The sequence below is a fragment of the Ursus maritimus genome, unplaced genomic scaffold (genome assembly GCF_017311325.1).
Source record: "Ursus maritimus isolate PB19 unplaced genomic scaffold, ASM1731132v1 scaffold_1, whole genome shotgun sequence".
Taxonomy (NCBI): domain Eukaryota; kingdom Metazoa; phylum Chordata; class Mammalia; order Carnivora; family Ursidae; genus Ursus; species Ursus maritimus.
Window position 1 is genome coordinate 55,342,565 of NW_024423343.1, and position 24,644 is coordinate 55,367,208.

The 24,644-nt window shown below is 34.5% G+C and overlaps 1 protein-coding gene across 4 annotated transcripts in view; it reads left to right on the top strand.

Moving 5' to 3' along the window:
• Nucleotides 1-24,644, top strand: part of LNPK (lunapark, ER junction formation factor) — an 80,900-nt gene that overhangs the window by 50,199 nt on the left and 6,057 nt on the right. Inside the window, exons 9-14 of one of the 4 annotated variants that reach the window (XR_005838340.1) lie at nucleotides 9,129-9,341; nucleotides 19,186-19,291; nucleotides 20,668-20,738; nucleotides 21,520-21,690; nucleotides 22,790-23,025; nucleotides 23,227-23,305. Coding sequence is in view for 3 of the 4 variants with exons in the window: in XM_040643582.1 (XP_040499516.1) it covers nucleotides 9,129-9,341; nucleotides 19,186-19,291; nucleotides 20,668-20,738; nucleotides 21,520-21,690; nucleotides 22,790-22,974 (746 nt within the window). In the remaining variant the exon portion in view is untranslated. Of the gene's footprint in view, nucleotides 1-9,128; nucleotides 9,342-19,185; nucleotides 19,292-20,667; nucleotides 20,739-21,519; nucleotides 21,691-22,789; nucleotides 23,185-23,226; nucleotides 23,310-24,644 lie in introns of those variants that run through there. The other 3 variants (XM_040643589.1, XM_040643582.1, XM_040643576.1) reach the window with 3 other exon arrangements.

A 24,644-nucleotide genomic window follows, 5' to 3' on the forward strand; every position in this document is an offset into this window, starting at 1 on the left:
GGGTTACTTGGACTTGCTCCAACGTGGTGGCTGGGTTTTAAGAGCAAGCAGCCCAAGAGACAAAGAGTAGTCCTGAAAACTGGGGCACCTATATTCTCTTGGTAAAACAGTAACAGAGCAAGAATTGAGGGAGGAGACATAGACATCCTCCTTCCCCCATTTGATGGGAGGCAAATTTTGGACCTGTATTTTAAAACTGCCACATGTTCCTTAGTACAGGTAACAAAGGCATTTAGATCCCCAACCATTTTTCAGTGTTCTTCTTAAATGCCACCATTACCATGAACCCTTCCTGCATCCCATTACTGAGTTTTTAATCTCCTCATTCTTGGCCCCTCCATGGTACTTTGTTGGTTCCTTTTTTTATGGCACTTAACCTGGTGTTTCATGATTTTGTGTATCTTTGCTTGCCACCTCTATATGCAACTCTGCATTCCATTCAGTAGTGCTTTACTCATAGTGGTTGCTTAGTAAATGTGTTGAGTTGAAGGAAATAGAAGACTTTTTTTTTTTTAGAATTAACGAATTTTGTTTAAGTGTTGTAGAGTAGTGATTTACGAAATGGGACCTTGGTGAACTGCAAGGTATAGGTTGTTTAAAGTCGAAAGGTAGGAGTCAAAGTAGAAATAAATCATCAAGGTGATGAAAAAAAGTAAATATTGAGATAAGGAACTATAAAACAAAACATATTCTTTTTTAATTGAAGTATAATTGACATACAACATTAAATTAGTTTTAGGTATACAACATAGTGATTTGACAATTGTGTGCATTACAAAAGACTCTCCAAACTAAGTGTAGTTATCATCTGTCACCATACAAAGTTAGTGCAGTATTGTTGACTATATTCCCAATAGTGTACTCTTCATCCCTGTGACGACTTTGTTTTATAATTGTAAATTTGTGTCTCTTAATCCCCTTTACCTATTTTGCCCCCCCGCCCCCATTCTCTGGCAACCACCAGTTTGTTCTCTGTATTTATGAGTCCGTTTTTATTTTGTTTGTTCATTTGTTTTGTTTTTTTTAGATTCCACATATAGGTGAAATCATATGGTAACTCGTCTTTTTCTGTCTGACTTATTTCACTTAGTATAATACCCTCTAGGTCCATCCATATTGTTGCAAATGGCAAGATCTCATCCTTTTTGATGGCTGAGTAATATTCCATTGTGTGTGTGTGTGTGTGTGTGTGTGTGTATCTATCTATATCATATCTTTTTGATCCATTCATCTGTCGATGGATACTTAGGTTGCTTCTATGTCTTGGCTATTGTAAATAATGCATTGAACATAAAGATGCATATAACTTTTCAGAAAATTTGTGTTTTTGTTTTTTTCTGGTAAATATTCAGAAGTAGAAGTTGTATGGTATTTCTACTTTTTATTTTTTATTTTTTTGAGGAACCACAAAACTGTTTTCCATAGTGACTGCACCAATTTACATTCCTACCAACAGTTTACAAGGGTTCCCTTTCTTCCACATCCTTGCCAACACTTGTTGTTGCTTGTCTTTTTGTTATTAAGCCATTCTGACCAGTGTGAGGTGATATCTCATTGTGTGTTGATATTCATTTCCTTGATGATTAGTGATGTTGAGTTTCTTTCCATGTGTCTTTTGGCCATCTATATGTCTTCTTTGGAAAAACGTCCACTTAGGTCCTCTGCTCATTTTTAAATTGGATTATTTGTTATAAATAATATAAGCAAAATGTATTCTTAATTTAAAAAGCAGGAGAACAAAATAGTAAACTAAAGGCTGGCAAGTGGTATATATGATTAGCATATTTTCTGCTTGTAGGTAGCTTGTTTGTATGATCTGAAGTTAGGCTGAAAGTCTCAGTGTAGCAGGCAACACATATTCAGCTGATTAACAATCTTAAATCTGTCTGCAGTCTTAATTCCCCTTGCATGTAGCATAACATTTATAGGTTCTGAGGATGAGGATGTGGACATGTTTGGGAGGCCATTATTCTGCCTACTACACCATCTAAGTTGGGTAATAGGCAGTTGGAAATTTGATATTGAAATGCAAGAGGAAAGTAAAGTTATTTCAGAGATGTTTATTAAGCTCTATGCTAGTTACTTGCCAAATCCTGGGGCTGCAAAGATGCAGTTTTTCTCTAGGAGCTCTTGGTTCAAAGGAGTATGCACATGTAAATAATCTTAACATACTAAGGACTGCAGTGAAGGTAGGCACAAATCATAATGCATTATAAATTTTAGTAACAATTTGCTTTGAGAGTGCATTGGGAAAGGACTCTCAGGTCTACTTCACATGCAAAGATAAGAAGAGAAAAACAAGTTGGTACCTTGAGGGACTGCAAATAGTGCTATGTGCCTGAAAAAGGGAGGTAGTGTTTTAGTGAGGGAGGGATAATTATGAAGTATTTTGTATGCAACACTATGGAGTTTGGGACTTTATCTTAAATGCAACACGGAAAGCCTCTGGAGGCTTTGCATTTTAGAACACTTTTTTTTTTTTTTGTAATATGGAGCAAGGATTGGAGAGAGCAAGGCTGAAGACATGGAGATTGATTAGGATATTATCTAATATAGAAAAGAGATAAAGGCCTGAACTACATAAAGTTGTGGCAAAGGAGTTGAAAAAGAAGAGATTTAAAAGATAATTAAGATTTAAGGGTAGATTGACAAGATTTGATGATACTAGATTTGGATAGTGTGGAGTGGGAGGAGGTGTCCAGATATCACCTAGGTTTTTGGCAACTGGTTAGATGTTAGTGTCTTAAGCAAGGTAAGAAACGTAAGAATTTGAGTAGTAGGTTTATGTAGAAGATAATGGATTTGCTTTTGGCTTTGTTGAGTCAAGTGACATCCAGGTGGTATGGTTTATAGGTAATTGATTATTTTATATGAAACTCAGGAAAAAGGTTAAGGTTATAGGTACAGATTAGGAATCATTGGGACGTATAGATGATAGTTCTTCAAACCATGGGATTGAGTGAAATTGCCCAGGGAAAGAAAATAGAGTAAGAAGGCTATGACAGAACCCCAGGGAACATTAACATTTAAGGGTAGAAGGAGAAAGGAGGAACTCAGGAAAAAGAAGGCATGATTAGAATTAAAAGCAGAACTAACCTGGTGTCTAGAACGTTGAAATGTAGATGGGATGGCATCTGCTGTCATAGTCTGCAGAGGGTCAAGTTTAGTAGGAGACGAATGAGGTCATTGAATCTGATAGGTTGTACAAAGTTGAGGGTTGTCCAGAGTTGTCCAGAGTTGTTGTAATGAAAACTGGGATTTGTATCCTGCCTCTATCTCTTATGTACTGTGAGACTTTTGACAAATTACTTAGCTTCTGAGCTTTGGTTTCTTCTTTTGAAAACTGAGGGTTTGAATTTTCTCAAAGAGTTGGTCTTAATATTAGGCGACATTAGTAAACTCACATTAAGCACCTATTATAGTTCCTGGCAGATAATAGGGATTTGATAAAGAGTAGCTGTAACAGTAATGGTGGTAAGTTTGTTGGTAACCAAACCAATGGTGCCTTCAGTGGTAAGTGATACTGTGGTAGCTAAGAAGGAGAACAAAAAACAGATTGTGTTAGGTCGAGGAGTGAAATGTTGGACAAGATCTTTCTTTCTTTTCTTTCTTCCTCCCTCCCTTCTTCCCTCCCTCCCTCCCCCTTCCTTTCCTTTCCTTTCCTTTCCTTTCCTTTCCTTTCCTTTCCTTTCCTTTCCTTTCCTTTCCTTTCCTTTCCTTCCACTCTCCTTCCCTCCCTCCTAACTTCCTCCCTTCCTCCCTCCCTCCCTCTTTTTCTCTCTCTTTTCTTTTTCCCCCTCTCTTTCTCTCTCTGTTTCTTTATTTAGCGTTTTTTTTTAATTTAAATTTTATCTATTTATTCGACAGAGAGAGATAGCCAGAGAGAGAGGGAACACAAGCAGGGGGAGTGGGAGAGGAAGAAGCAGGCTCTCAGCAGAGGAGCCTGATGTGGCGCCGGGACCATGCCCTGAGCCAGAGGCAGCTGCCTAACCACTGAGCCACCCAGGCGCCCCGAGAAAACAGTTTAAGTAGAGAAGTAGGGTAGAGGCTGAATTTAAAGTAGCTTATTATGAGTAGGTTACGTAGAAGATGATACAGTGAATATAGACCTTAGAAAATTTTTTGAAAGTAAAAGGAAGATATACCAGGTGCATGGTCTTTATTATTTTGATTATTTAAGGAAATCATATAAATTTAAACAAAAGAGACCAGAATTTATATAAATTTAAAAATAGAAACTCTCCTGAAGCTATATCCCCATGTCTCACTTAACTACATTTAATAATCACTTATAAAGAGCCAAATTCACCCTAAATTTAAGAATCTCCACTTTTGCATATGTGAATCATTCAAAGGCTTTTTTTGGTGCTTTTTCTTATGAGGCTGAGAACTGGATGTAACGTTGGTAAAACCTTTGACCAGTGCTAGGGAAAATATGAGGATTGTCTTTGTAGTTTTGCCAACACTCTTTAAAGAAATTTGAAACCCAGAGTGGATAAAAGACTTTTTACTTTGCATAAGGAACCGGTGGTATTGGCTAGGATGAAAATCCAGACCTCCTAACTGTAGTGTGGTATTCTTCCCACTCCAGCTTAATACCAAAACAAAGATAAAACCCTCTACAAGTATGTAAACAATCAGTATTTAAAAATCTGATAAATCGAGAATTATTTGTATTATAGAACGTTTATCTTAAGAATTATTTAAGAGCAAGCTAGAGTCACAGATTTAAGTTTTTGCATAAATTGTGAATTTACACATTTAAATAAGTTCACAAATGAGTTTAGGAAAGCATTTAATTTGTACATTAGTATCCACATTTTAATTTTTGCTTTAGAAATTCTAGATTGCTTAGCTTTTGATTTATTGTGATCTCTGGAACCTTTAGATGAATACTACTTCTAATAGTTTTTGCTTATTAACTACTTGTTAAGTACCTGTGCTTTGGTTAAGCCCTTTGTATTGCTTATCTCATTTAATCTTTACAACAACTGTTAAGAGGTAAGTATTCCTATTATAAGGAAGCTGAACTGAAATTAGTCATCAACTTGGAAGAGGCTGCTTGTCCATCTAATAAACAGGGTGGAGCTGAAATTTGAATCAACACAGCTTGATCCCAGAGTCTGCTCTTTTTTTCTTTGTAGTTTCAAGTTTTTATTTAAATTCCGGTTAGTTAACATTAGTTAACTAACAGTGTAACATTAGTTTCAGGCGTAGAATTTAGTGATTCATCACTTACATACAATATTCCATGCTCATCACAAGTGTTCTCCTTAATCCCCATCACCCATTTAACCCGTCTCCACCCTCCCACTGCCCACCCCCCCAGCAACCCTTAGTTTGTTCTCTATAGTTAAGAGTCTGTTTTATGGATTGCCTCTTTTTTTCTCCATGTTCATCTGTTTTGTTTCTTGAATTCCACATGTGAGTGAAATCATATGGTATTTGTCTTTAACTTATTTCAGGCAGAGTCTATGCTTTTTAACAACTATCTTGTTTTATTATTTTAACCGACTGAGCTACCAAGTGCCGTTTTATCATTATTTTAAACTTTGTTTTCTTTTGTTTATTGTAATATAGAAGTTTTAAATCTCATTTAGATTCTGTTTGCTTCATTTTGAATTTAAAAATATAGACATGTACTCATACTTGGTGTAATTTTTATTGAATCAGTGGTTGATCATTGATAAAGATGTTGAAACATCCTCCAGTCAAGAATTGAACTTACGGAATACTTATGATACTTTAACAAATTGATGCGAAATGCTTGGTAAATCTTTTTTGTGGGATGGTGTTTTACATTTAAATGCAGGAGATGTTAAACATAACCAATATAATACGTTGTTAGATACCAGAAAGTTTTTAGAATAGTTATAATACAAAGCATTTGTGAATGGCAAATAACTAGAAGTGGACATATCTTAGATGTTAAAATTGGGACTACAAGAATATTTCATAACACCGTACCAAATATAGATTTGGTGTTGTATTGCTATTTTCACCTATTGATATTGTAACTCTTTGTTACCTGCTTTTCCTTTGAAAACAAGGAAAGTATGTTTTCTCCCTTTCCTGACTCTTTTGTATCACTTTTCTCCTTTTTTTGTCTAAATTTAGTTTCAGAAATTATTAAGCCACATCTTTTTCATGGAATGCTAGACATGGTGTCCTTTTTTAACCCAGCTAGTTATAGACCTCAACTTTCAGTAGTTCGTGAGTGATATGAGGGATGTATGTTAAAAAGGTACTTTAATTAATTGTCCCAGGGTAGATGTACATTCAGAGAAAGCAGTTTCAAGTCTTTGTTCAAGAAGTGAAAGAATAATAACCACTTTTAATATAGTTTGATATATTTTAAACTTTTATTTATCTGGAAGAAAAATGTCATTTTTTGGAGTTATGTTTTACCTGAAAATTGGCTAAAAAATGATTTACAGTATTTGATGCCTTGTTTTTTAAAAATTAATTTGAATGATCAAATCTTAATGTAAGTTCATTGATCTTAGTATCTTTCGCAGCATTTTTTTTTTTAAAGTAGTCTCCATGCCCGGTGTGGGGCTTCAACTCACAACCCTGAGATTGAGTTGCATGCTTTACCAACTGAGCCAGCCGGGTGCCCCTAATACCTTTTGCAGCATTTCATGGTTTTCCCCAATGTGTAACCACCTGTTAAGGTGTTCTTTGTGAATAAAAGATAATTAAGTAACCAGCTAATTTGCAGGAGATATTAGGATATAATTAGATCAGATAAAATCTGGAAATTTCTATATAAACTGCATGGAAAATAGCCAGATATAAAGGTAGTTCCATTTATATAATGATGATCTGCTTGTAATTTATTATTTCAGTGGCTAAGTTAGAGACTAAATTAAGAGCCAGAGGAAAATTAGTTGGTCTTAGTAATTACAGCTCACTAACTGGTCATTTGAAGATACTTTGTGTGAAAACGCTGTCATCTGAAATATTATGTATTCGATAAATGTGAGCTATCAATACAGACATCATTTAATCCTTATAACAATTCTATGAGTTAATATTATTATCCTAAATTTATAGATAAAGAAGAGAGGTTTAGTGACGTTAACCCATCTGAAGTCATGTAATGCTATAAGCTACAGCCAGGATTCTAACCAAACTTTTCTGCTAGATTGTAGTGAACTGAAACCTGATGCTAGAGCTGTACTTTTAGTCGCAATGAACTCTTCATGAAAATCTTTAACTGTCAAATAGAGTCCAAATTTAAAATATTTTGCTTCTGGAAGTATGCATTTTTACCAGTCATGCCAGTTAAAATTTAACATCTTTGGTTTCAGCCTACTATTTCAGGATTTGTGATAATTTAAGGTGATATATAGAATTAAAAAGCAATAAGCACTTCTTTACTTGAGATCTTACCATCAACATTCAAGTAAGATATTGGTGGGGAGGGGAAATAATAGAATTGAATTTTGTGTTATGGAGTAGGGGATCATGAAACTTTCCGTAAAGGGCCAGATAGTAAATATAGTAAATGGCTCTGACAGCCATATGATCTCTTGTAAATGCTCAGCTCTTCTAAAGCAGCCATAGACAATATATAAACAAAAGAACATTGTCATCAGGGAAATTCAAATCAAAACCACATTGAGATACCACCTTACGCCAGTTAGAATGGCAAAAATTGACAAGGCAAGAAACAACAAATGTTGGAGAGGATGTGGAGAAAGGGAAACCCTCTTACACTGTTGGTGGGAATGTAAGTTGGTACAGCCACTTTGGAAAACAGGGGATGTCCCTCAAGAAGTTAAAAATAGAGCTACCCTATGACCCAGCAATTGCACTACTGGATATTTACCCCAAAGATACAGACATAGTGAAGAGAAGGGCCATATGCACCCCAATGTTCATTACAGCGTTGTCCACAATAGCTAAATCGTGGAAGGAGCCGAGATGCCCTTCAACAGACGAATGGATAAAGAAGATGTGGTCCATATATACAATGGAATATTACTCAGCCATCAGAAAGAACGATTACCCAACATTTGCAGCAACATGGAGGGACTGGAGGAGATTATGCTAAGTGAAATAAGTCAAGCAGAGAAAGACAATTATCATATGGTTTCACTCATTTATGGAACATAAGAAATAGCAGGGAGATTGGTAGGAGAAGGAAGGGAAGAATGAAGGGGGGGTAAACAGAAGGGGGAATGAACCACGAGAGACTATGGACTCTGGGAAACAAACTGAGGGCTTCAGAGGGGAGGGGGATTGGGATAGGCTGGTGATGGGTATTAAGGGGGGCACATATTGCATGGAGCACTGGGTGTTATACGCAGACGATGAGTCATGGAACGCTACATCAAAAACTAAGAATATACTGTATGGTGACTAACATAAGAGCATTGTCACATTTTAATAAAACTACAAAAAGGGGTGGGGGGAGCCTGGATTTGGCATATTTACCAGCCCCTGTTACAGAAAATTTTGTAATTTTTGCAACTAAAAGATAAGATTTATTTATAATAATAATGTTTATGCAAAGTGGAAGTTTTCCTTTATTGAATGTATTGGCAAAAAGAAAATTACCAAAAAGACAGTAAGAGTATAAAGGAGATTGGGAATAGTATCTAATAGTAAAGACTACTTTTTCAGCATTTCTGTGACTACTTAGATTAAATACCTCATAAATTATGCGATAATTCCAGAATATACTTATTCACTCATTTCGTAGAGTTAACATTTTGCTTATCTTGAAGAAACAAATCTGCCATTTTCATCAGAGTTTTCACAAATTCTGATAAACTTACTTTCCCTTATCATAAATTAAGAAGGATTACTATAAAAAGACATGACACATAATTGGGTGATGATTTTATTTTATTTGAATTTATTTTGAAAAGTGGTATCTGTAGATAAACTTAGATCAAGGCTTTTGTGTAAATATATGCAGTTGGAAGTGTAGGGTCAGAAATGGAGTCCTCTGTTATAGTTAGTTTTCGAAGTTACATCTTATAAACTTCTTATTACAAGAAGTTTTGATGTTACGATGCTTTCTAGTGCTACAAAACTTTATTAAATGTAAATCATTTTGTGGTATTGGCTAATATGGATATTAAATAAAACATACGCTTTTTAATTCTTATTCTCAGAGATTCGTCAGCGAACTGCAGCTCAGAGAAACCTTTCTCCGACACCAGCCAGCTCTAGCCAGGGCCCTCCTCCACAAGTTCCAGTATCTCCTGGACCACCAAAGGACAGTTCAGCCCCGGGTGGACCCCCAGAAAGAACTGCTACTCCAGCCCTGTCATCAAATGTGTTACCAAGACGTCTAGGATCCCCTGCTACTTCAGTGCCTGGAATGGGTAAACAGAGCACTTAATGTTATTTACAGTTTATATTGTTTTCTCTGGTTACCAATAAAACGGGCCATTTTCAGGCAGTATGGAAATGGCATTTCATTTGGAAATAGCAGAGCAGTTATCTGATTAAGCAGGAGTTCCATATTCAATTAGCCATAACTCTTTACAGCTGGCACCTTGTGATACTGAAACCTATTTCTTGAGCTCATTTAACTGTTATGGCTTCTTTGTTTAAATGGCAATAAAACTTTGTAGTATTCTGTAGTCAATGGTATAGCGTATCTTTTTATATTCAGCTTTAGAATGGCTCCAGATTTATATAAAATGGGGATGGAAGAGAACACTTTTGGAATGTATGCATGCTTTTTGCTAAACTCTTCACATATATTTTTAAACATGACAACATGTTCCAGGAAGACTTTTTCTGCATTGTGGTATACAATACTGTTATTGTTAATATGGGCTGGTAGATTTTTCTTTTATTTAAAGCTGTCGAACTTTACTATTTTCTGACAGATACTTTAGCATAAAGTTCTATTAAATTAACAACTGCCTTTTCTATTTCATTTCTTTGGATTCTCTTTTTTCAGTGTGGTAGATCTCTAGGGAAGATCCCCTTTTGGGAGTGTAATAGATTATGTTACCCTGCAGCTTTCTTTTGGAGCGTGATGGGACATGGAAGTCTACTGCTTCAGCAGATTACATTATTTTATATAAATTTCCATGTCAGATTCTTGAATATAGTAGTAAATTATTTATCTTATTTTAGGATATTTAATTCTAATTTAAATTACTTTGGTATTTCATGACTAATTACTAACATATAATGTATAATGATTTTGAGGCTAGTCAGTAGTTGATATCAGGTATTCACGGCACTTATATAATAAAAGCAATCTAAATGTTACTATGACAGTTTTTTTTTTTTCCTGCTTTTCCTTCAAAGAAAAGGAGCATAACATTTTAGAAGACTAGAAAACTGTTAATTTATAAACAAATTAAAGCTGGCTACAAATGAAATGTATATAAATCATAACTTTTAGAGTAGTTATTGAAAAAATACTTAACTTGACATATAATGATGTCACTTAAGGTAGCCGTATATTTTGTGAAATTGAGAAAATTAAATCGGTTGAAAATTATTTATCTTTCTGTTGTTATTTGATTGATTTGAGATACCCATGATTTGTAAAGTTCTTAGTAGTTTAATGGAAGAACTTTCTTTTTATGTGAGAATGCATGAATTATATACATTTGTGTATCTAAGTTTTAAGGAAATAAAAGTTTAGCAACTTGTATAAAGTGATAAAAACTGTATTGCACATATAAGAATAGGGTTATAGAGGGAACGATGGCCTAAATTTCATGATCATGTAAAATGAAACATATTTTACTGAAGTTTTTAATTCATTTTCCATGTAGAGGACTATTTAAGTTGTACATTGCCAAAAATATGAGTGAGTTAAATGATTTCTTATAGAGAAGATTAATAATTCATTTTTTCATTATGCCATATTTGTGGAAGAGAATTAATTTAATGTGTATTACCACAGGGCTCCCATATGTTTGAAAATTAATAACCAGCAGGTACTTGATAATTTGCCAAGCTGTGTAAAAATGACCAGTATTCCTACAATGATTGCTCTTGATGTTTGTATTAATTATCGTTATCTATAACAGCATAAATATAAAGATGTGTTATTTTAAAAATTATTAGCATGCATAGCATTTAAGATATTTTTATGAAATCTGTTGTTTTATATATCCAGATTCGTTTATGGACATTCTCATTTTGAACATACAGAAGTAAAATATTCCAGCATAAGTTAATTTGACTTAAAATGCTTTCAAGATTATAATTTGGCATACTTATTCAAGTTGAAAATTTGGTAATGAGGGATGACACTTAATGTGTGCACTCAAATTTAGTTTTTGATCACAATTGATTGAATGTTGTTAATACAAGTAAACCAATAACTCATCTGGTGAAATCTGAAAAATGTTCTTGGTTTGTTATACAAAGAACTTATTCTAGAACCTAAATTTCATTTATTAATCACTACGATTTTGACATCATTTGCCTTTTTTTAGATGGTAACAACCTTTAGGTTTGTGATTATTTACAAAACAGATCTCTTTTTATTAGCCTTTAAAATATTAATATAGTATTGCTACTCCAAACCCATTCTTGAGTACTTTAAAGTTTTGTCACAATCATTTTGAAAACCTTGTATCCTTATATTGTAAAACTTAATCCAACAAGACCTTATTTTGTTGCAGTCTTCTATGAGGTCTCCATGTAAACCTTCATTGCTGCCCATCTTATTCTTATGTTCATCCTGCCTTGCTTTTCAAAGGCAAGCATCACTGATTAATTTTGTTCTCTCACTTTCTTCTCAGTGCTGCCTTCTGTGTTGTCTCTTAGTTCGGAGTATCTCCTACAAACAGTTCTTTCAGTTTTCAAAGATTGTGGAGTTACAATTCATAACTCTTTATTTTTGTTGTTAATGTTTTTATATGATGTAAATCATTAATTAAAACTAGGTTATTCTTCCACTGTCCACTCTCCATTTGTCTCTTCTGATATTGCCTAGTTTATAAAATACATGAACACAGTGTATCTTTATTTAGATCTTCAGTTTTTCTCAGCAGTGTTTTTAGTGTGCAGTATATAGGTTTTACACATTTTCTTGGTTAAATGTGTATGTAATTATTTCCAATTTTTGAGCCTATTGCAAATGGCTTTGTTTTACTATCTCCAGTTGTTCATTGCTGATATATATAGAAATACAATTGATTTTTGTATATTGGTCTTCTATAATCTTGCTAAACTTATTAGTTTTATTAGTTTTTAAATAGATTTATAGTATTTTCCATAGACTATCACATTTTGAATAAATATAATTCTTCTTTTCTAATCTGGGTTCCTTTTATTTCTCATTCTGGCTTATTACACAAGCTAGAACCTTTGGCACAATGTTGAATAGAAGTGGCAAAAGCAGGGGAGCCTGGCTCTCTCAGTTGGTGGAGCTTGTGACTTTTGATCTTGGGGTTGTGAGTTCAAGCCGCACATTGGGTGTAGAGATTATTTAAAAATAAAATCTTAAAAAAAAAAGAAGTGGCAAAAGCAGACCTTCTTCCTTATTGCTGATCTTAAGAGGAAAGCAGTTACCTTTTCACCATTCAGCATGGTGTTAGCTGTAGGGATTATTGTTGCTTTGTTTTACATAGATAGCTTTTATCAGGTTGAGGAAGTACCCTTCAATTTCTGGTTAGCTGAACATTTTTATCAATAATGGATGATGGATTTTATCAAATGTTTTTTATGCATCTATTGAGATGCTCATATGGGGTTTTAGGTTTTTTTTTTGTTGTTGTTTTAATGTCTGCTAATGTAGTGAAATACATTGATTGATTTTTGAATGTTGGACTACCTTGCTTTCCTGGCATAAATCTGACCTAGTCATGGTGTTTTATTTTTTATATATGTTGTTGGGTTTGATTTGCTAAGAGTTTGTTAAAAATATTTGCATCAATGTTCCTTAGGGATATTGGTCTGTAGTATTTTTTTCTTTTTTTCTTGTAATGTCTTTGTCTGGTTTGGGTATCAGAGGTATAAGAAGGTATTCTCTCATCTTCAGTTTTTTTATTCTGTTTATCTTGGGTTTCATTCGCTTTTCCTTTTCAGTTTCTTAAGGTGGAAGCTGAATTCATGAATTTTAGATTTACCCACTTTTATAGATGTTTTAGTGTTATAAATTTTCCTCTACCTACCGCTTTAGCTGCATATCATAAATTTGATATGTTGTTTTTTTCATTTTCATTCAATTAAAAATACTTTCTAACTTCCATTTTGATTTTTCTTTGAACCCTCGGTTATTTAAACGTATGTTAGTCTCCAAGTATTTGGAGATTTTCTTGATGTCTTTCCATTGCTGATTTTAACTTAATTCTGTCATGGTCAGAAAACATACTTTGTCTTATTTAAATCTTAAATGTGGTGAGGCTTGTTTTATGTCTCAGAATATCATCTGTCTTTGTAAATGTTTTATATTCATGTGAATATATATTCTGTTCCTGTTGGATAGAGTAGCTAGAAGTGTCAATTAGGACTAGTTGGTAGCACATAGTGTTTGTTGTTCAGGTCTTCTATATCATTACTGATTTCTGTATTTATTCTGTCAATTATTGAGAGGAAGCTGTTGAAATCTCCAACTGTGTTATTATGTGTGCATGTGTATAAATATGTATATAGTATTGTGTATATATACACTAGTATATATATAACATATATACACATACACAGTAAATATGTTTTTGTCTATTTCTTTTTGTAGTTCTATTAGTTTTTTGCTTTATGTGGTTTTTTTTTTATTTAATTTATTTGACAGAGACAGACACAGTGAGAGAGGGAACACAAGCAGGGGGAGTGGGAGACGGAGAAGCAGGCTTCCTGCTGAGCAGGGAGCCCAATGCGGGGCTCGATCCCAGGACCCTGGGATCCCAGGACCCTGGGATCATGACCTGAGCCGAAGGCAGATGCTTGACTGAGCCACCCAGGCACCCCATGCTTTATGTGTTTTGAAGCTCTGTTATGATGCACATATATATTTAGGATTATTAGGTTCTCTTGATGAATTGTCTCCTTTTTCATTATAAAATTACCCTTTTCATCCCTGATAATATTCTTTTCTCTGAAGTCTACTCTGTTTGATATTAATACAGCTACTCCAGATTTCTTTTGATTAGTGTTAGCATATTTATATATATATTGTTTCCATCATTTATTTATTTATTTATTATTATTTTTAAAGGATTTATTTATTTTAGAGAGAGTAAGAATATGAGTGGGCGGAGGGGCAGAGGGAGAGGGAGAGAGAGAATCCCAAGCAGACTCCACACCGAATATGGAGCCCACCATGGGGCTTGATCCCACAACCCCGAGATCATGATCTGAGCTGAAACCAAGAGTTGGACACCTAATCAACTCAGCCACCCAGGTGCCCATCTGTCATTTATTTTTAACCTATTTGTGTCTTTGTATTTAATTTTTTTTTTTTTTCTGTAAGCAACGTATATCAGGTCTTGCTTTTTTATTCTGACGATCTGTGGCTCATAATGAGGCTGTTCAGGCTACATACATTGAACAGGATTGGTATATTTGGGTTTAGGTTTAAATCTTCTATTGTGCTTTTTTTTTTTTCTATTTGTCCCTCTGTTCTATTACTTTTCTCCTTGTTTTCTGCCTTCTTTTGAATTGAGTATCTTTATCATTTTATTTTATCTTTTTTTATTGCCTTATTAGCTATATTGCTTTTTCATGTTATGTTAGTGGGTCTTTTGGGATTTACAGTGTATGTCTTTAACTTATCACAGTTCATCTTCAAGTGATATAATACCAGTTCACAAAAAGCTTGGGAATCTAACAACAGTATAATTTCATTTCTCCTCTCCTGGCTTTTATGCTATTGTTGCCATACATTTTACTTCGATATATGTTATAAACCCTACAACAAATTATTATTTTTCCTTTAAGCTATCAATTATTTTTTAAGAGTTTTGGATATTTACCCACAAATAATTTCAGTTATTTCCTTTGTACTACCTCTTTCTGTCTGGTGTCATTTTTCTGTCTTTTAACATTTTTATAGTGCATTTCTGCTAATGATGAATTCTTTCAGTTTTGTATGTCTGAAAAAGTCTTCATTTTGCTTTCACTTTTAAAAGATGTTTTCACTAATACAGAATTCTAATTGATAATTTTTCTTTAAAAATATTGCTTCACTGTCTTTTGGCTTATTTTCTGATGGAAATCTGTCATTCTTACCTCTGTTTCTCTGTATATAATGTATCTTTTTCTGACTATGCTATGATCTCTTTATCACTAGTTTTAAGCAATTTGATTGTCTGTGCCTTGGTGAAAATTATGTTTCATGTGCTTAGGGTTTGTTGAGATTCTTGGATTTGTGGGTTTATAGGTTTCATCAAATTTGGAAAATTTTTTTTAATGTTTTTTTATATTATGTTAGTCACCATACAGTACATCCCTGGTTTCTGATGTAAAGTCCAATGGTTCATTAGTTGTGTATAACACCCGGGGCACCATGCAATACGTGCCCTCCCCACTACCCAACACCAGTCTATCCCACTCCCCCAACCCCCTCCCCTCTGAAGCTCTCAGTTTGTTTCTCATAGTCCATAGTCTCTCATGCTTCATTCCCCCTTCTGATTACCCCCCCTTTTTTTATCCCTTTCTTCCCCTGCCGATCTTCCAAGTTCTTATGTTCCATAGATGAGAGAAATCATATAATTGTCTTTCTCTGCTTGACTTATTTCACTTAGCATTATTTCCTCCAGTGCCGTCCATGTTGCAGCAAATGTTGAGAACTCGTTCTTTCTGATAGCTGAGTAATATTCCATTGTATATATGGACCACAACTTCTTTTTTTTTTTTTAATGTTTTTTATTATATTATGTTAGTCACCATACAGTACATCCCTGGTTTCCGATGTAAAGCTCGATGCTTCATTAGTTGTGTATAACACCCAGTGCACCATGCAACACGTGCTCTCCTCACTACCCATCACCAGTCTGGAACACAACTTCTTAATCCATTCATCTGTTGAAGGGCATCTCGGTTCCTTCCACGATTTGGCTATTGTGGACAATGCTGCTATGAATATTGGGGTGCATATGGCCCTTCTCTTCACTACGTATGTATCTTTGGGGTAAATACCAATAGTGCAATGGCTGGGTCATAGGGTAGCTCAATTTTTAACTTTTTAAGGGACCTCCACACTGTTTTCCAGAGTGGCTGTACCAACTTGCATTCCCACCAACAATGTAGGAGGGATCCCCTTTCTCCACATCCTCTCCAGCAATTGTTGTTTCTTGCCTTGTCAATTTTTGCCATTCTAACTGGCGTAAGGTGGTATCTTAGTGTGGTTTTGATTTGAATTTCCCTGATGGCTAATGATTTTGAACACTTTTTCATGTGTCTGTTAGCCATTTGTATGTCTTCATTGGAAAAGTGTCTGTTCATATCTTCTGCCCATTTTATGATTTGTTGATTTGTTTCTCACGTATTGAGTTTGAGAAGTTCTTTGTAGATCTTGGATACCAGTCTTTTGTCTGTAGTGTCATTTGCAAATATCTTCTCCCATTCTGTGGGCTGCCTCTTAGTTTTGTTGACTGTTTCCTTGGCTGTGCAGAAGCTTTTTATCTTGATGAAGTCCCACAAGTTCATTTTTTCTTTTGTTTCTCTTGCCTTTGGAGATGTGTCATGAAAAAGGTTGCTTTGGCCGATGTCGTAGAGGTTGCTGCCTATGTTCTCCTCTAGGATTTTGATGGATTCCTGTCTCACGTCGAGGTCTTTCGTCCATTTGGAGTTTATCTTTGTGTATGGTGTGAGAGAGTAGTCAAGTTTCATTCTTTTGCATGTAGCTGTCCAATTTTCCCAGCACCGTTTATTGAAGAGACTGTCTTTTTTCCACCAGATGTTTTTTCCTGCTTTATCAAAGATTAGTTGCCCAAAGAGCCGAGGGTCCATTTCTGGGTTCTCTATTCTGTTCCATTGGTCTATGTGTCTGTTTTTGTGCCAGTACCATGCTGTCTTTGTGATCACAGCTTTGTAGTACAGCTCGAAATCCGGCATTGTAATGCCCCCAGCTTTGTTTTTCCTTTTCAACAGTTCCTTGGTGATTCGGGGCCTTTTCTGGTTCCATACAAATTTAAGGACTATTTGTTCCAGTTCTTTGAAAAATGTCCTCGGTATTTTGATCGGGATAGCATTGAAAGTGTAGATTGCTCTGGGTAGCATGGACGTTTTAACTATGTTAATTCTTCTGATCCATGAGCATGGAATATTTTTCCATCTTTTTGTGTCTTCCTCAATGTCTTTCAAGAGTGATTTATAGTTTCTAGAATATAGATCCTTTACGTCTCTGGTTAAGTTAATTCCAAGGTAACGTATGGTTTTTGGTGCTATTGTAAATGGGATGAATTCCCTAATTTCTCTTTCTTCAGTCTCATTATTTGTGTATAGAAATGCAACTGATTTCTGAGCATTGATTTTGTATCCCGCCACATTACTGAATTGCTCTATAACTTCTAATAGTTTGGGTGTGGATTCTTTTGGGTTTTCCATATAGAGTATCATGTCATCTGCGAAGAGAGACATTTTGACTTCTTCTTTGCCGATTTGGATACCTTTTATCCCTTTTTGTTGTCTGATTGCTGTTGCAAGGACTTCTAGTACTATGTTGAATAATAGTGGCGAGAGTGGGCATCCTTGTCGTGTTCCTGATCTTAAGGGAAAGGCTTCCAGCTTTTCCCCATTGAGAATGATATTTGCTGTAGGCTTTTCATAGATGGCTTTTATGAGATTGAGAAATGTACCCGCTATTCTTACACTCTGAAGGGTTTTAATCAGGAAAGGACCATCTGCAGATTTTTCATTCTAGACGTTGTAGTTTTCATCTGTAGAAGTTCAGTCTGGGTCTTTTGAATTTTTTCCACGTCTTGACAACATACATTGAATCTTTCCTCTAGATTCTCAGTCATATGGAATATGGTCATAATAAGTGTTTTAACTTATTTGTATACTAATTCTATAAACTATCATTTCTAGGTCATTTTTGGTTGATTTTTCTCATTGGTTGTATTTTCCTGCTTATTTGCATGTCTAATAATTTTTTATCTGATATCAGGTGTTATGAGTTTTATCTTATTGAATGCTGGATGTTTTTATGTCCTTATACAAAGGTCCTCTGAATACTTAAATCAATAACCCGTGAGTTATGAAGTTTTCCACTCTGGATGGTGAGAACATGCAATACTTTGGCCCCATGTGAACACTGTTACCTTTAATATTTGGGGGTAGTTTTTTCTGTGTACTCAGATGGTTTCATCATACACATGCACCAGGCAGTAGTATGTTGAACAGTATTGGGGATGCTCTGTAATATTTGGTGTTTTTGTTCTGTGCATTCTCTTCCTGTGAATCCAAGCTGCCTTTGTCTTCCCCAAGTTCCAGCTTTATCTCCTCAGACTCAAGGATACGGATACATTTTAGCTGGATTTACCCTCCCTGAGCTGCTACCTGGAAATTTTCTCTAGGCAACAAGCTGGGGCAGTTGTAGAACTCATCTTACTTACTTTTGGTCTTTTGGGGATCTTTATCCTACATTGCCTGATACCCAGTGTTTTTAAAACTGTTTCATCATGTATTTTGCACAGTATTTTAGTTATTTTAGGTGGGAAGGTAAATCTGACCCCTGTGACTCTATTATTGCCACAAATGGAAGTCTAATACGTAAGATTTTAAGAGTCTGGGCATTTTATTTATTTATTTTTCTTTTAAAATATTTATTACTCATATAATCCTAAAAAATCTATTTAGTTATATCGATCCATACATGTATATACATGTTTCTTAACTTTTTATTCTTAAGTTATTTTTTAAATTTTTGTTAACGTACAGTGCAATTCAGTAGAATTCAGGAGTAGAATTCAGTGATTCATCACTTACATACAACACCCAGTACTCTTTACAACTAGTGCCCTCTTTAGTAAGAGTCTGGACACTTAAAAAATTAGTTTGTACAGAGCCTAACATAGTTTCATATCTTAATGGATTATGTTGATGGTTTTGATATAGAACATAATTTAACATTTTTTTTGGTGTGTAATATTTTTAATGAAAACTTGAATGCTCTGGAGAGACATATTTTTGTTTTGTTAAAATCTTTCAAAAGTTCTGACAAGCTTGGGTAGTACTTGGTAACTGAATTAAAATTTAAATGTATTTTATACGTCTACATTTTATATGTTTTTATTTATTTACTAGGTCTTCATCCTCCAGGTCCACCTTTAGCAAGACCAATTCTCCCCCGAGAACGAGGTGCTCTGGATAGAATTGTTGAATATTTAGTTGGTGATGGTCCACAGAACAGGTAATGTTTATTGAGGTGGTAGGTAAATGAAAATGAGGAAGAAGTTTATTGGTCGGGGTGTGTGTGTGTGTGTGTGTGTGTGTGTGTGTGTGTGTGTGTGTGCAGTAGGTGTCCTACAGTTTCGTGGCTCCTATTTCCTGATTTTAGAACATAACAGAATATTTTATAGCCCTGAAAAGAGTAAATATTCAATTGTTTTTCAGTAAGAATCTGGATAAAGTATCTAGATAAAATACAGAAAAATATATAGAGAAAACTAATATTGTATGACATTATTTTTGGAGAAATGGTATCATTTCATTGAAACTTTTAAGCTTGAAGAGCAAACAATAGTGAAAACTTGGTAGGTTGTAAGAAATGGAGTTTTATAGATGTCAGTACTGGAATTGGTGATGGTGATGATTTTAACAACAATGAAGACAATTTATATATGTTCGACATTTTGGTTCTCAAAATACTTTTCCAGTTATTATCTTATTTGATTTTTACAATAACCCTAGGAAGATAGGGATAATGTGAGCAGAGCAAGTGTCATAGTGTAGACTTTTAAAAAATACTTATGATAGTAGAGTAGGTATTTGACAAGGTTATGGTTAATATTATCATTTTAATAAAAGGATGAATTTAATGTTAATATAATAAATTGTATATTATTCAAAACAAACAAGTTGTTCTTTGATAGGGCCAAGTATTTGTTAAGTACATACACAGAAAACAGAGAGTATATAAATAGGAAATGAGGAAGACGTATAACTAGGATAGATATAGGAATCATGATGTATGAAGTTAACCTTTGCATTGGATTAAACAAATTAAATTCATTTCTTTATTACAGACTTCTCAGAGGTTTTAATAGCATTCATTGTGAATCTCTAAGGGATTCCATCTTTTCCAGTCTTATCTGGTCACAGATTTGGGGTCTGTCATCCATAGAAATATATGTTAGGAAATACTGAAATTTAAGTGTTCTGTTCTTGAATATGTTTCTGTTAACTTAGTAAGGATATATTCATTTGTTTCTTTGTTTTTAATTTGGTGTATAAATTATATATATATTTTAATAATAATAAATTTTTATTATGTTATGTTAGTCACCATACAGTATATCCTTAGTTTTTGATGTAATGTTCCATGATTCATAATTTGCGTATAACACCCAGTGCTCCATGCAATATGTGCATAAATTATATTTTAAAAGGGTTGAAATTTTGGCTGTTACATTTAAAGAGTGTTGTTCATTGTTTACTAAGTAACTTCTAAACTGTTATGACGTATTTCACTGTGTTAAAATATAAGTTAGCCGTGATGGCTAAAGTAGCATTTCCGTGGGCTTTGTCTGCATTTGACTGACATGTTCATTTTTCCTTTTCATGTAGGTATGCCCTTATTTGTCAGCAGTGTTTTTCTCATAATGGCATGGCTTTGAAAGAAGAATTTGAATACATTGGTAAGAATTATTAGGCAGTTAGATTTAAATATTTTACTCTTAAATATTTCATTCTATGCCAATTCCTATGTAATGTCACTTTGTTTTAGGTACTATCCCTGTATGTATTTTTCAGGCATATTGATCTTATTTTAGAACACAGAGCAAAGCAGGAAAAACAATGCAGTTGTTTTCCTCATACAGTGTACAACTTCTAGGCCAGTTTTCTCAAACTTCACTGTGTATCAGAATCACCTGAAGAGCTTTTAAAGATTGCCTAGGACCCACCTACGAAGAGTCTGTTTTAATTGATCTGGGGGGAGGGGGACAGGCTTTGTTTTTAAAGCACCTCAGATGATTCTCATGTGCAGCTGCTATTAAAAAAATATTGCACTAAATTAATGGTATGCTTCTCAAATATGACATAGTACGTTTTCTTGGGCAAGTGAGCAGGGTTCTTCTGGATTTTAAAATACCTAATGATTCTAGTGACTAGAAATGTAATTTCTGTAATACATTTTAGATTATTATAGATTGTTTTGCTATTAGATAACCTGCCGTGTAACTTACAATGTTTTGTTTTAAAATTAATATTCTGATTCTAATAACAATTAGAAAGTGTGCTTGAAAATTAGCTTTTGTTAGAGTACCTGCCATGTTATTAAAACCTGAAGTAATTTCACAAGAGATGAATAATTTTTGAAGGGTTCTTTGACTATTTTGTAAAAGTAATCTTGAGAATTATTTGATTAGTCCCTGAATTTTTTTTGGTTTATGGTTTTATTTTTTTAATTTTCTTCAGCCTTTAGATGTGCCTACTGTTTTTTCTTGAATCCTGCAAGAAAAACTAGACCTCAGGCTCCAAGACTTCCAGAATTTAGTTTTGAGAAGAGGCAGGCAGTGGAAAGCTCAAGTTCAATTGGTCCCTTGCCCTCAAGAAGTGTGATTTCATCGGAGAACCAGATCAGTGAAGGTATGACTATGTTAATTAAAAAGTTTTATCTCTTAATGTTTGGAATTTAACAATAAAAGCATAATGTTTTTAGATAAGAATGGATTAATTTATGAGATTTTGCAGCATGCATGTATCAGCTATTGCTCTGATACTTTAGCCTCCTGTGTGATCGGTCTGATGTGTTTCAGTTTTAAAATGTAGGTTATACTGTGTTAAGCAGCATCTAGCAACAGCTAGGTAAACATTGTTTATGGAGTGACATCTTCATGTAACTGTTGGGAGATTTGACTAGTAGTGTTTTCATGGAGTCACTTTTTCAGTTTATTTGAGTGAAACAGATTATAAGAATTATGCAACTACTTGTAAGGGTAAGATTCTGATTAGATTTATGATTAATATTGGTAAAATATGTTTGTGCCTACCACTGGAATTGGTAAGGTTACCAGAAGTAGGAAACTTTGGAATTGGAAAGTCATCCTTGAGTTCTTTGGATAACTATGTTGATAGGACTGGTATTCCTTTGAAACAATTTTTTGGGGTCTGCAAGATTAACATTGCTAATGGATGCCTTTGATGTAAAAAAACCTTATTTTAGAGAAACAAAATTTATCAGAATTCATTGGTTTTTAGAACTCATCTTGTAGTTCTGTTTTAGGACTTGAGGAAGTTTCATGAAAAAATGGATAAGAGATGGAAGATCTGACTATTAATTGCCAACTATATTTCTTGTTAATATTAGGTGGGGAGATGTTTTCTAAGCAGCTCTGAATCATGAAGATGCTAAAGTTATTGCACAGGCCATGATATTTTGGTGCTATGCCTGATATAGAAAAAAAAATCCATATTAGAAGTTTAGTTCACACAGTTTATTTAGCAGTCAGTATTCATCCTTTTAATTTCTAGGAATTCTCATTTACATGTATTTGATTCCTTCTTTATACAAGTGCTGAGAAGTGAAAAAAGTGCTTTAACTGAGAATAACATGAGATATGAATCTTCAGATAGTTTAGTATGAATTTTTTTTTTTTTTAACTTGAAGAGTGAACCTAAAATATGTGTGTTGATTTGGGCTTGGCTTTTGGCTTACTAACATATATCAAAATGAATTTGAACACAGATAGTCATGACAAGAAGCCTATGTACTTTCAACGTGGAATCAATACCTTCACCTTCTCCAAGTCTGCAGCATCAACTCCAAACATAATCACGTTTTTTCTTCTGCTTAAGTCATGCTCTGAGCTGCATGCTGTCACATGCAAATCACCTGCCTTGCCATTGCAGCCTCTTGGAACAGAAAACTAAAGAATTTCATACTGAAGATGCCTAGAGGAAAAATTGAAGTCCTTTCCATGGGTAACCTTGCTTATGAAAGCTAAAGTGAATATTTGAAAGCTAATAATTGGGACAAAAAAAAAAAAAAAAAGAAAGAAAGAAAACAGTCAACAAAATAAAAATCTTGATAATGAGTCCCATGCTTTAATATCTTCTGCTAAGGTTGAGATGGATAGTTAGCAAACAACACCCAGCTATACCTTTCCTTCTCATCAAATCTAGGAGGAGCAATACCCCAGATGTCTCATTTTCTATCTGAAATCTCCAGAACGAAGTCTAACTGGCTCAAACTCAGCCCTAATAAGGTAATGTTAATAGGTGAAGACAAAACCCAAGGCAAGGTCTAATAACTCTGTAGGGCTAGAAACTGAAGCAACAATTCCATTTGGTTAAGACAGTCTTTGGATTAGTAACTTTTTCATACTTCTCCTTGGATTCATCAAAATGGCTATGAGAATCTGTTACTTCCTTGGCTTTCCAGAAGATTGGAACTTTTCTCCAAGACTGCTGTCTCACCACTATGATATACAGTTACCATTTCCAAGTGACTAGGAAGTATTCTGGTGGAAGATGAAGCTATATTTGTTTTGAATGCTGGAGGCATACCTTTATGATTATATTGAAGTGTTAAGACCATATCATCAGTCATCTCTGTACTGACAGCCAGTGTGAGGGCTTAGATTTCTGATTTCTATGTTCTTGATGCAAAAACTTGAGGCCTAAAAAAAAACTTTCCTGCATTAGTTTATATATATATATTTATATTATCTATTTTTGCAAGGGAGAGAGAAAACACAAGCAGGGGGTAGGGGCATAGGGAGAAGCAGATCCCTGCTGAGCAGAGAGCCTGATGTGGGACTCGATCCCAGGACCCTGAGATCATGACCTGATCTGAAGGCAGATGCTTAACTGATCCACAAGGTACCCAATTTTTATATTTTTTAAAGTAGTGAAATAACTCCTTGATAGTTGCAGAAACTGCAGAGATTAGGTTATTGAATTTACAGAGGGAACCAAAAGGTAAGTTTCTTCCATCTGAATTTTCCTTTCAACAAATATTCTTTAACTATTTATATGAATAATCTTGAATCATTAGAAGCAAGCTTTTTAAAAAAAAATCTATGATACAAGACTTTGAGTTTTGTCTTGATTCTGCTACTGGAAAATTTTTCATTTAGGATGAGACACAAGGCTTTTGAAAAATTTTTGGATCACTCGTTAGAACAACTTATGAAATCTTAGAGTTTTCATCAAAGAAGGCGACCTAGAAGAAATTTCTCCCATTAATTTCTCATTTGGATTCCTAGAATTTTCTTCTAGAACTGTGTTATCCAGATGCTTTGGTAATACTGTATTAAAGAAACACAAGAGGGGCGCCTGGGTGGCACAGTGGTTAAGTGTCTGCCTTCGGCTCAGGGCATGATCCCGGCGTTATGGGATCGAGCCCCACATCAGGCTCCTCCGCTATGAGCCTGCTTCTTCCTCTCCCACTCCCCCTGCTTGTGTTCCCTCTCTCGCTGGCTGTCTCTATCTCTGTCGAATAAATAAATAAAATCTTTTAAAAAAAAAGAAACACAAGAAATTAGGACTGTGGATTGTCTTTTTATCAAAGAGCATACTGGATATGGTGTGCAAAAGTA